Consider the following 13,714-nt stretch of genomic DNA (forward strand, 5'->3'; position numbering starts at 1 on the left):
CCACCTCCATCCACACCGTCTCCTCCTCAGCCCACTTACAGTGAGCCTCCGGGGCAGGGAGCTATACTCGTCTCAGCTCCTCTCCTCTCGTCTGGCCCTCGTGGCCCCGTTGAGCCCAGGCTGCCCTGTGGCTCACACTGGGCAGCAGCGACACGGTGCAGGAGGGGACACGGGGACTAGCATCCAAGAGTTCTCAACATGGGCGATGTTCTTATGGAGACAGCTTATCTGGAGAGAAGATAGCTCACCAGAGGGTTTTTTTTTAATTAAACATTTTCAGCACTTAAAAAATAAATCAATCCCAGTTCAGCTACAGCTGATCAAGATAATAGTGCCCAACAAAGGACCTGAAATGACAAAAAAAGTCACAAAATGACCAAAAAAAAGACAGAAAACAACCAAAAAAGCCACAAAATTACTGGAAAAAAAGAGAAAACAACCAAAAAAGCCACAAAATAACCAAAAGAGACATACAATTATCAAAAAATACATAAAATGATCAAATAAGACACAAGATTATCAAAAAATATGTAAAGTTATGAAATAAGACACAACTTTACAAAAAAATACGTAAAATTATCAAATAAGACACAAAATTACCAAAAAGAGACACAAAAGGGATAAAATGGCACAAAAAAAAGTGATTATTCAGTCTAAATGACTTTTTGCTGATACTACATTTAAATTTACAGTAGGAAAGCCACTCATTGTATTTTTAACGCTGAAGAGAAGATAGTTCACCAGAGGGTTTTTTTTTAATTAAAAATTTTCAGCACTAAAAAATGTTAGAAAAAACAAATCAATCCCAGTTCAGCTACAGCTGATCAAGATAATAGTGCCCAATAAAGGACCTAAAATGACCAAAAGAGTCACAAAATGACAAAAAAAAGACAGAAAATGACCAAAGGAGACACAGAATTACCAAAAAAGTCACAAAATTACCAAAAAAAAGAGAAAACAACCAAAGGAGACACAGAATTACAGAATTACCAAAAAAAGTCACAAAATGACCCAAAAAAAGAGAAAACAACCAAAGGAGACACAGAATTACTCACAAAGTCAAAGTCACAAAATGACCAAAAGACATACATAAAATTATCAAAAAAGACACAAGATTACCAAAAAAATATGTAAGATTATGAAATAAGACACAACATTACAAAAAATACGTAAAATGATCAAATAAGACACAAAATTACCAAAAAGAGACACAATAGGGATAAAATGGCACAAAAAAGTGATTATTCAGTCTAAATGACTTTTTGCTGATTCTACATTTAAATTTACAGTAGGAAAGCCACTCACTGTATTTTTAACGCTGAAGAGAAGATAGTTCACCAGAGGGTTTTTTTTTTAATTAAACATTTTCAGCACTAAAATATGTTAGAAAAAACAAATCAATCCCAGTTCAGCTACAGCTGATCAAGAAAGTAAAGAAGTGCCCAATAAAGGACCTAAAATGACCAAAAGAGTCACAAAATGATCAAAAAAAAAGACAGAAAACAACCAAAGGAGACACAAAATGACCAAAAGAGACGTACAATTATCAAAAAAGACACAAAATTACCAAAGGAATATGTAAAATTATCAAATAAGACACCAAATTATTAAAAAAGGCACAAAATTACCCCAAAAATACGTAAAATTATCAAATAAGACACATAATTACCAAAAAGAGACAGCTACAGCTGATCAAGAAAATAGTTCCTAATAAAGGACTTAAAATGACCAAAAGAGTCACAAAATTACACAACACAAAACGAAAGCATTATTGTGAAACAGAATGCCTCAAAATAATATTTTTACCTCTTTATTATCTTGTCTTCAAAAGCCAAAATCATAATTATTATCATCATAATTATTATCATAATTGACAGCTCTGATGTGTAGGTAACTTCCTTTTTTGTTGTTATTAACCATTGTGTGGCTCATATGAAGCCTTTAAAAAATTTAAATCTCTTTTAATCACCTCTCACTCCCTTATTGAACCTCTGACATCATCTGTATCCATAAGTAAGACGCCCCACACTGAAGCGACATATCTGGGAACCACTTTGTATTATTATTATTCTCCCTTTTAGAATTCCTTCATTGGGCTAATTCTGTTTTCCACACCACTAACACCACCACTTAGAGACACCAGACACATTTTCTTTTTGTATCTATTTTTTTGGCCCTGCATTGCGACATTCAGGGCGTGATTGTGTAATCATCATCATACTCCTGTGAAAATCAATGGCAGGTCCATGTTCTATTCCTGGCTACTAGAAATGGCCCTTTTTCTAAGAGTAGAGAGACTGGAGCGAGAGAGAGAGAGAGAGGAAGGAGGAGGGAGGAGGAGAGGAGAGACTGTCCGATGCTGGTTGGCATGGTAACCTGGCCAGGTGAAAGGGAGCCTGGGAGAAGGGAGGGAGGGAGGAGCGGGGTGGGGTGTGGGGGGCTTTTGTCTCACGGGAGTAGCCTATCAGCAGCCAGCCTATCCCCCACAATCCCCTGCAGGCTTATGCGTATCATCACTGCCCTCTGGGTTGCTGTGGAGGAACAGGGCTCTCCTCACCTCCACATGAAAGACTCGCTGTGCTGCGCAGTAAACACTATACACACTCCGCTCATTATTCTTTGGTTCTCCAAAAGCTCTAATGCTTGTTGATGTTTTATCCTATTGTACCTATTCTACAGATGCAGCACTAGATTTCTAGGAATAATCTTCGGATGAAAAATAGACACGTTTGGGACTAAAACACACTGTTCATTGCCATCTTCCTCATAAACACATCACATCTTATTGGTTTCAGTTTGATGATGATATACCAAGTCAAACTGGAGACAAGCTTAAATTTATTTAGTATAAAATGATAGAACTGGATGGAACCCTCTGATATGTTAGATTTGACACCTTTGTTCACATTTGCAACATTGATTTTTTTTATTTATTGAGCAGCATAGTGTTAAAAAGAAGATTCAAAATCACATTTTATGTTGGACTAAAGGACTAAAAAAGACAGAAAATGACTAAAAAAAGACACAAAATGACTAGAAAAAGACACAAAAAGACACAAAATGACTAAAAAAAGACACAAAATGACCAAAAAAAGACACAAAAAGACACAAAATGACTAAAAAAAGACACAAAAAGACACAAAATGACAAAAAAAAGACACAAAAAGACACAAAATGACCAAAAAAAGACACAAAAAGACACAAAATGACTAAAAAAATACACAAAATGACCCAAAAAAGACAGTGCCAGTGTATTGTACAGTGGAGTAATGTATTTAGAAAAAATACTGTAAAAAATATTGTTTTGGCTGATATATACATTTACACTGTTTCATTGTTACTGAAACTGAATTAACCCATTTATCATTTTACGGCCTTTTACTGTCATGGTTTAGCAGTTTTTCACCGTAAAATCACAGACATTTTTTTTGCAGTGTATTTATGCTTCGTTTAAGCACACCAATACATTTTAAAAACAGATAATTTTGTGCATATTGCAGATTATTCATAAAACAGTGAAATCCAGCAGGAAAATACAAACAAAGATTTTCATTGTAAGATGAACCGGTGATGATTCAAAGAGACAAAGTGACGCTCAGTGATGGATATAAGATAATATTTATGATGAAACCAGCAGCTGAAGCCTGTATCTGCTGCATGCTTTGCCCCATGTGTTGTGTTCAGGCTCAATTAGATATCAGGGGAGTTGATGCCTAATGAGACAGGGGACTCCCTTTTTCCTTCTTCACCTCCTCTCTTTCTTTCTTTTCTTTCCTTTTTTCTCTCGTCACTCCTCCCTGCAGTGCTGCTCCCATAATTCCACTGGATATTAAAGAAATACATCAACACAACAATTACAGGGCCGAAAAGTGTGCCTCAGGGCTGGCTCAGCTGGGCTCCTCACACACACACACACACACACACACACACACACACACACACGTTTGTGCACATGTGCATATACATAGACATGAGCTGATGCCTCGTCTCTGAGCCTTCTCCATGTTGCAGAGACACTCACATTGTCTGGTGTTTGTTTGCTTTTGTGTCTCTGCCTTCTTGCAGATTAATCTCATATCAACATGTCATGTTGTAAAATAGATTTATTTATCATTTTATTCATTTTCCATGGTTTTCTAGATAATAATAATAAGCTGATATCTAGACATTTTCCATGGTTTTCTTGACAATAACCAAAATCATTATCTAGAAAACCATGGAAAAGGTCTAGATATCAGCTTATTATTATTATCTAGAAAACCATGGAAAATGTTTAGATATCAGCTCTTAACCCTTTATCGGGCAAAGAACTATATTCGGTAACTTCAGTGGATATCAAAATGGGGTCCCCATGTCTCTCCGTGAGGTCATAGAACCGCATGGATTTGTAATATTTAGAGAAAAAAGTTGCAAATTTACTAGATTAAAGTGGCAAATCTGCGCGAAAAAAGTCGCAGATTTAAAAAGTAAAAAGTGAAAAAAATAAAATAAAATTCTCGCAGATTCACCACTTTAAATCTAATAAATCTGGGTTAAATTAAACTCTTATCAGCTATTTTTGTTGTTATCATTATATTTGTCCAAATAAATGCACCTTTAGTTGTATCAGGCATTAAAATGAACAAGAAATTGAATAAAAAGGTGGTCTAATAATTTTTTCCATGACTGTATTACCCCTCCAGATACTGGATGCTGAAATCCCTTCCATGCTTATTGTACAGGACTTCCTCTACACACCTAACAGTGTAGATCTTCTCACCATATTTACTTTTGTCACCCTGCACAGTATCCCTCTCAACAACATGGCCCTGCATCACCTCTGAGCCACTTACACTGCAGAATGAGAGTAGATGTGCATTAAAACGATAACGTTTAAGCAAAGCCGGAGCTTTTTTTCCTCCCTCACTTTTACCAAATGTGTCTCACAAAAAATTCATACTTGTCATGCAAAATAAATCAGCGTTCTTTTCCATAGCCAAGCCCCAAATGGCTGCAGAGTGAATAAGAGATGAGGCTTAAATGTTTGCAACCTCTTGCCTGACACTTCGCATCACATCACTGAAGTCACGCTTTGTGTGTTTGTGTTTGTGCGAGTGGATGCAAGAGCTCACACACACATCTGTGTGCTTGCACAAGCTTGTGTGTGTGTGTGTGTGGGTGTGAGTGTGTGTGAGCATCTGGGAGCAGAGGGTTGTTATACACTCTGCTGTGGGTGTAATGAGGCATGTATGTCGTTAGTGTGTTGTCTTCAGAGTGTTGTTAGAGCATCACTGTACCATTTAGGAGCCTCAGATACAAGATTCACACCGAGGCAGCCGAGGCCTCCAACACAACCTGAAAGGAAGCTGTTCGTTCACTTTCACTACATTAACAATGCTCGGAAAACTTTATGAATCTGATGTGAGCAACTTCTTTTCCATGCAAGTGCTATAACACAGTTAGATGACATTTATTGTGATTAAAGAGCCACAAACCAGCATTGCTTTTTGATTTTTAAGCATGAATTAAAAGTGTGCAATATGTATGAATATATGAAATAACATTCAAACTACATGCAACTAAAACTCTCAACTGGAGCCAATATGTTAGGTAAAAACTCACCATTTTCAACAGTCGAATAGCTTGAAAAGCATGAAAAAGCTCACAATGTCAATCCTAAAATCAAGTCTTTAAACAATAAGATAATCACATAAGCACATAATAATAATACTAATAATTAAATAAGCACATGAAGCTATGGTCAGTAGGTAAATTATACTCAAAACAATATAATTAAGATACTATTGCTAGATATAAGAAGAAAATACTTGGTAAACTTCATGTTTTTTGCAATGTACAGATTAGCCACACATAATTAACATGATTTAACATGACTCAATATCAATTTTAGTACCATTTAAAGTGAATCAACCTAATGTTCTAAGTTTTTTTTTTATATCTTGGTAAGAAACAAATAATTTGCAGTTTGCATAGTGATTTCATCTTATTTGAAGTAGAAAAATGGGTCTCACGGTCTTTTCAAGCACCTCTGTGGTTCATATAGAAACTAAATCTCACAAGATCTCTTCCTTCTCTTTTTCTCCACTTTATTTCCGCACCAGTCCCCGCCATGATCACATCGTACCCCAACACCACGCTGGCAACGCAGGGTGAAGAGAAGAAGATGAGCTGCACGGCGCACGGAGAGAAACCCATCATGGTACGCTGGGAGAAGGAGGAACGCATCATCAACCCCGAGACCAGCCGCTACGTGGTTTCTGTCAAGGAGGTGGGAGATGAAGTCATCTCCACGCTGCAGGTAGGACGCTAGGAAGGGTATTTTATATATAAAGCCAAAGCACATGAAGCTTTTATCATATTTCTTCTGACTTCTTCCTTTTTTTTTCTTCTTTTTTTTTTACAAAAATTACAAAAAACACACAGAAAAACACACAAAAAAATGACAAAAAAACATAAAAAAACACACATAAAAGGGTGACCTTTTTTGTTTTGTTTTGTTTTTTTTTTTACAAAAAACCCACATAAAAACCCACTTAAAACACAAACACACACTGAAAATGAAAATATACTGAAAATATACTTTTTTAAATTTGGTTATTACAAAAAACACACAGAAAACACACAAAAAATGACAAAAAAACACACAAAAATTGACAAATATCACACAAAAAAACATTAAAGACAAAATACTGCATTAAAAATGCTGAATGCTTAAATGCTAAATTGGACATGGAAACATGACTCGATGCTGCTTAATTTTTACGTTGCAACGTCATGAAGAAGTCTTGCTCCAGTGCTTTCGTGGACTCCAGAGGCTTAATGTTAGTTGTGTGAAAACTGGGCCAGTAATTTTTCTGTAATCCTGCTGAGAAACCGTCATGGTGGTTCTGCTTTTGGTTTGACATCAGTATCTCCACAAGTGACCAGTGAACATCCAAGTGCACAGTGTGTTTTATTTGATCTCATCTCGTTCCGTTTCTCCCGTCAGATCATGCCCACGGTGAGGGAGGACTCTGGCTTCTTCTCATGCCACGCCATCAACTCTTTTGGTGAAGACAGAGGAATCATCCAGCTCACAGTGCAAGGTTTGTCTTCACTGCTATCCCAACAAAGCTACACTACTTTGTGAGGTTCCACAGGGATCCATTCTTGGACCACTATTATTTCTTATTTATATTAATGATTTATCAAATGTCTCAAATATTCTTTCTCACTTTTATATCATGTTCATTTTTGTTTTTATATTGTTTTTGTCATTATAACTTGTTGCTGATATTATACATAATGTTTTTTCTATTATCAGTTTATTACTTTCTTATAACTATGACATTTTAGGTGGAGGCTTTAAATAAGCCCATCTGGGTTTTCTGCCTCTCCCTGCACTTTACATTATTTGTTATCTTCGTCATTTTATGTAATTCTAACTGTGCAAATAAAAATAAACCTAAAAAAAATCTATGTCTTCACCTACTTCAACTGCTCAAAGAAAAGAAAACACTGGACTGTTCAGCCTTCACAGCAGTTGCATATAAAAGCATTTCATTGTCTGATATTTAAGTCCAGTCACAACAAAATAACAAAGTGTTTGTCATCATTGTGCCTTGCAGAGCCCCCGGACCCCCCAGAGGTGGAGATCAGAGAAGTGAAGGACAGGACCATTGCACTGCGCTGGACGATGGGTTTTGATGGCAACAGCCCAATCACAGGCTTCGATATTGAGAGCAAGAACAAATCAGGTACAAGAGAAGATCAAAGGAGCAAAATCTAAATGATTTGACATAAAGAATCATGAGTTCTGGTCATAGACTGGATATAAATAATACTCTACACCTCAACCTGACTGAGAGAAGCCGCTGCTAATTCATGTTAGCATTAACTGGAGCATTAACTGGGATGTTAGTTTTAAAAAATGTTCATAGCTTACCTCAGAAAACTGAACAGCGACTCCTTGGAGTGTCTGTTAGTCCAACCAAACGCTGAACAAGACATTTTTACTGAACAAAACGTTCAAATAAACTGTCATTAAGTGAAAATACAGTGAAAGGGTCAAAGTTATGAGACCAAACCGCTAAACATCCATTTTTATGTCTATATAACGTTTTACATAACTTTATTGACACGTTGCCGTGGATACGCATTGTTCTGTTTCCCTCCTGATTTCATTTATCCTTTATTTATTTTCTCTAGGAATCATTGAGGGCAACCCCTCATTTGCAATGATGTCAAGAGTACAGAGAAAACATGAAACAGAGTACAGAGAAAAAACATGAAACAGCACAAACAAAAAAACATGCAAAAACATTAAAAACAGTTACAGTAGAAGGCAGAGTTTTTGGTTATCATAGATTTGAAACTGATGACGGCTCGCCTTGTTAGTGACCTGTCAATCAAAGGTAGCCCCGCCCCAAATCATACGATTCTTTACCTTCTATTTTCTTCTAAATGAGGCCATTATTTACTTGTCTTGAAGGAGATTTTTTACTAGCGAATCAAGTGAGAAGTTTTCTCATTTTGCATTGAAATGAATGGACAGAAATGTTTCTGCAGCCAAACTTAGCGCCCCCTGCTGGAATTTTCAGTAGAATGCAGCTTAAGGCACTTCCTGGTTTGCCTCCCTGCTCAGACCCGGAGGTTGCCGCCTGGTTCTGGTTGATTTTCCCTGTATTCACTTTGTCTCAGCACTTTGGTTTAATACAGCCTGCCCTAATGCACTTAGCTTTGACTTGAGCAACCCCAATAAACCTTCACCCTCTCCCCTCTGCAGCCTCCTGGGACACCGCTCAGAAGACCAAAGATGTGTCGCCCCAGCTCAACCAGGCCACCATCATCGACCTCCACCCCTCCTCCACCTACAACATCCGCATGTTCGCCAAGAACCTGATCGGCAAGAGCGAAGCCAGCAACGAGCTCACCATCACCACCGACGAAGCAGGTGAGAAGAAACTGACTGTGTTGGATTCTGTACCGACGAAATCATCCACAAATGTCCCAGACTCTCGTCTTTCAGTCTTTTTTTCAATGCATATACAGTTACAGTAATAGAAAGTTGAATTTGTTACCATTTTTTCCCCCAGATCTTTATTAAGCCTTTGATGCACAACATATGGACAACCCTTCTAATACACACATGGGGCAAAAATGACTCATTCATCCAAATTTGATTAAAAATTAAATTACCTAATACTATAATAATAGTAATTTCTTTCAAATAGTTACTTTCCGCACTCATATATTTAATATGTTTAACATGCTTATGTATCATTTTGTCACACATAGTGTGTATCTGGAAGGTATTCACAGCGCTTCACTTTTTCCACATTTTTTTATGTTTCAGCCTTATTCCAAAATCGATTAAATTAATTTTTCCTTAGAATTATACACACAACACCCCCATAATGAAATGTTTGACCCATGTAGTGCATTAGAAGCGTAGTGATACAAAAAGGGGTTTTATTCAAAAAGTAAGAAATGAAAACAAAAAATGAGGATGTATGATGATCAAAAACAAATTGATTGATGAAACCTGGAATACTGAATGATGAAATTAATTTATTGCAAAGATATAGAATATAAAAACTCAGTCGGGTCACTTTAGACCCATGTTGTGCATCAAAGGGTTAACAATGAAGGAAATACAGGCATTCAGTATATAAACAAGACAGTATCTGTAGAATTAAATATATATATAAAAATAAGATAATAACATAATAAGGCACATAGGTTATAAGGTGTTTCCGTTTACATTATTCTGGGGGTTTTAAAGTGTATGAGAGTGCGTTCACGTTTTTTATTTGACATCAACTCAAAAGTTTTGATATAAAATTTTAATTCTCTTGTGAAAACGTTAAAGTTAAGGAGGGATTTGGAAAACTTCATCGTGTGGATGTGCAACTTACCCATCAGAAGCATAAGATTTGTTATAAAGCAAATTGTTTTGTTATTAGATTCAAATTTTGAAATAATATCTGTAGTTTTTTTTTATTTTTTTATTTTTTTTTTATATTTTTTATTGCATTTTCCAACATAGACAAAAACAACAAACAACACTGTGGCCACAGAAAACAAATATCCAATTACTTATTTCGTAATACAGACAATACAATGAAAATGCTCTGTCCCATTACAATTGACAGTGATGTAGCAAATACACATCTGGAAAAAAAGAAGTGAAGAGTCGTTAAAATTAAAAAAAAAATGAAAAAACAATTTTTCCAAAAATCTCAATTTCCATTTTGAGAGAAAGCTATTTTTTTTTTTGATAATTAAAAATAATAATAAGTAAATGAATGTCCTTCCTTATAACCCAAAAACATCAGTTAGCCAGATAATATCTGTAGTTTCAAAAATGATGGTCTCAAATCAAATCAAATCAAATCAAACTTTATTTGATAATAAAAAAGTAAGAAAAAAAAATTCATACTCAGCTAAGACACAATAAAATAATATCCTGAATTTGTCACCATGACACAACAAATCACAGGACCAAATCCAAGAGGTAAAAAGAGGTGAAGGGCCGACTGAGTCAATTCATTACCAGCCTGGTGACATCAGCTCCGTTGGCTCTGTTGCATTATTGAACACACGCTGACCTCGCACTAAAAGCAGAAAATTTCAATTAGCGGCCTCAGTAGTAAATGTCACACTACGGTCAATAGACTGAGGCTGGACCCATCTGCAAATCAGCCCCCATCCCTTCATCTGCCCTCCCTGCAGCCCCCCACAGAGCTCCTCACTCCTCACTCCTCCTCACCTCCAGCACCTCCTATAAATACAACCAGCACATTTGGTATAATAGCCTGTAATGGCTCGACTCAGACTCTCTTCTGCAGCTTTGTTTTTAGGGGTTTTGTGCAGAACAATGTTGTTTGCAACAGCATTCTAAAAATATTTCAGACAAATGTTGGGCAGGTAGATATTTCTAACATCTGAGTCACATGATCATCTGAACCTTCAGATATTTACTGTTCATGACATCAATATCTCTTAGATATGTGTTTTTAATTATGAGGTATATGCAGATCATGAAAACTTTCCAAAGCACTTATTTTAAATTTAATTCTCAAGTTCACTCTTATCCAACGCATCAATCTTTAGATTTTCATCCACCAAGATTTCTAACATGCAGAGGTCAATTTATTGTTACATTTAGGGACTAAATTATGGATAAATACCTTTTTTTCCCATCTGGTAAAGAACTCCATCGCTATAATATGTTTCAAAAGATGTCTGACAGCCCATTTAACTGCTGTTTTAACAATGTTGTTTGCAACAGCATTCTTAAAAATATTTTAGATAAATGTTGGGCAGGTACAGATTTCTAACATCTGAGTCACATGGTCATCTGAACCTTCAGATATTCACTGTTCATGACATCAATATCTCTTAGATATGTGTTTTTATTTACCACTATTAGATCAATTCATCTCAAAAAATGATGCAATCCATCACAACAGAGTGGTACTTAAAGGTCCCCTGTGGAGTTTTTGACCTACTGCAAGCTGGCAAACTTAACAATGTTCAATTTAAAAATAATTTTCAGATCATGAAAACTTTCTCAAGTTCACTCTTATCCAAGAGGGTCAATCATTAGATTTTCATCCTCCAAGATTTCTAACATTTAGGGACTAAATTATGGAATAAATACCTTTTCCCATCTGGTAAAGAACTCCATCTCTATAATATGATGTCTGACAGCCCATTTAACTGCTGTTTTAACAATGTTGTTTGCAACAGCATTCTTAAAAATATTGTAGATAAATGTTGAGCAGGTAGAGATTTCTAACATGTACATTTGTGATCTCAGCTCCTGATGGACCTCCTCAGGAGGTGCAGCTGGAAGCCCTCTCCTCTCAGAGCATCCGAGTCACTTGGAGGGTGAGTTAATCCAAACATGTGGGTTAAAAATGTGTCTATGTTTCAGAGAGGTGAGTATGTAGCTGTGTCCAGGAAGGTACAATCAGGGACGACACGGACTGAAAATGACTGCATCAAATCCTCAAATAAATGTCACCACTGTTCACCACTTTAAGTCAGTGGTCCTGTTCAGACTTGCATTAACATGCGTCCTGGGTGATCCAGTAACAAGTAGACAGCTGTGGGGTGAAAGCATCCAGGGAAGCTCTGAGTCTTTGTACTCAGTATTTAATCTGCTCCAGCTCCAGTTGTGCTGCTCAGCATCAAGCAGCAGAAGGTTGAAGATGTACTGGTCGTCTCCCAGCTGTGACTTTGGTTAGTCAAGCTGCTAGGTCTACTTTTAAACCTTAAAAGGAAACAACTCATACTGTTTATATTATGCTCCCAAACACCTCCAATATCTGACATCATCTCAAAGTCCTATAGCAAGTTATATTACCTTGCAAGGAGTCTCTGGCTTGATGCTTGCTTTTATGCACTCAGTCAGTATGGGCTTAAAGGTCAGGAAAAGTAACAAAGTATACCACATGCAACATAAAATATACTACACCATTTTCAGTGTTCGTACGGATGCTTGAAATCCTTGAAAATTCTTCTTGAATTTTAAGGTTTAAAAAGTGCTTGGATTTTGATTTTGATTTTGGATTAAGTGCTTGTAAATGCTTGAAATTCTTACTGTATTTCTCTTGCAATCTGGCTATAGATAACTGCATTTTTAATGGAAAAATATATAAACTGAATAGCCTATAGCCTATCTGAAATGAAGACTGGGTCTTGTTTCTGAGATGTTTCTTGTTGCTCTACCCTGTATCTTCTTACTGAAGGCAGTTTTTCAAATTCCTAGTGGATGTGAGGGCTCCTGAAGTATTATTAAAGCCTATTTGTGGGTCTTTCCTCCTAGTTTGGTAAATTGCTGGGTCATGTGTTTATTAACTCAAAGGGGTCATTGAAACCTTTTTGCACTCTGATGTGAGAGTGGATCCAGACAGAAAGACCTTGGGGTGTCTCATTTTCTTGAGGTATGCTTGTAGGGCACTGGCCCTGTCTGGTTCTGTTGACAAGGTGGATCAGAAGAGGGACTCGACCTGGGCGTTTTATTTATTCACCAAAATACAGTCATGGAAGAAATTATTAGACCTTTGTTTTTCTTAATTTTCTTTTTCATTTTAATGCCTGGTACAACTAAAGGTACATTTGTTTGGATGGTTACATGATTTTCTTGATAATAACCAAAATCTTTATCAAGAAAACTATAGAAAATGTCCAGATATCAGCTCCTAAATTAAACTCTTATCAGCTGTTTTTATTGTTATCATTATATTTGTGCAAACAAATGTACCTTTAGTTGTTCCAGGCATTACAATTAACAAGAAAGCAGGAGAAAACAAGGGTGGTCTAATCATTTTTTCCATGACTGTAGAGCTTGACCATAAGGTGTTATTCATCAGTCTCTGGTTAAATGTTGACTATTTTGTCTTGTGGTTCTTTTTAACTCAAATCAAACAAAATTCATTGTCTCAAACAACCTCTGTGTTTCTCTCTTCAGGCACCGAAGAAGCACCTGCAGAATGGAGCCATCAGAGGTTACCAGGTGGGCTACAGGGAGTACAGCTCCGGTGGAAACTACCAGTTCAGTGTGATCAGTGTGGAGACCACAGGGGACAATGCAGAGAGCCTGGTGCTGGACAACCTGAAGAAGTTCACACAGTACGGAGTGGTGGTGCAGGCCAGCAACAGCGCTGGGACGGGACCCTCGTCCACTGAGGTCGCTGCTACCACACTGGAGGACGGTGAGACAGGA

General features: G+C 36.8%; 1 protein-coding gene across 1 annotated transcript in view; it reads left to right on the forward strand.

Moving 5' to 3' along the window:
- Nucleotides 1–13,714, forward strand: part of dscama (Down syndrome cell adhesion molecule a) — a 171,134-nt gene that overhangs the window by 136,352 nt on the left and 21,068 nt on the right. Inside the window, exons 12-17 of the mRNA XM_059352352.1 lie at nucleotides 6,102–6,298; nucleotides 6,989–7,085; nucleotides 7,608–7,736; nucleotides 8,765–8,932; nucleotides 11,804–11,874; nucleotides 13,460–13,703. Of these exons, the coding sequence (XP_059208335.1) occupies nucleotides 6,102–6,298; nucleotides 6,989–7,085; nucleotides 7,608–7,736; nucleotides 8,765–8,932; nucleotides 11,804–11,874; nucleotides 13,460–13,703 (906 nt within the window). The remainder of the gene's footprint in view (nucleotides 1–6,101; nucleotides 6,299–6,988; nucleotides 7,086–7,607; nucleotides 7,737–8,764; nucleotides 8,933–11,803; nucleotides 11,875–13,459; nucleotides 13,704–13,714) is intronic.

This window comes from Centropristis striata, chromosome 15 (assembly GCF_030273125.1).
Source record: "Centropristis striata isolate RG_2023a ecotype Rhode Island chromosome 15, C.striata_1.0, whole genome shotgun sequence".
In the NCBI taxonomy this organism is placed as follows: Eukaryota; Metazoa; Chordata; class Actinopteri; order Perciformes; family Serranidae; genus Centropristis; species Centropristis striata.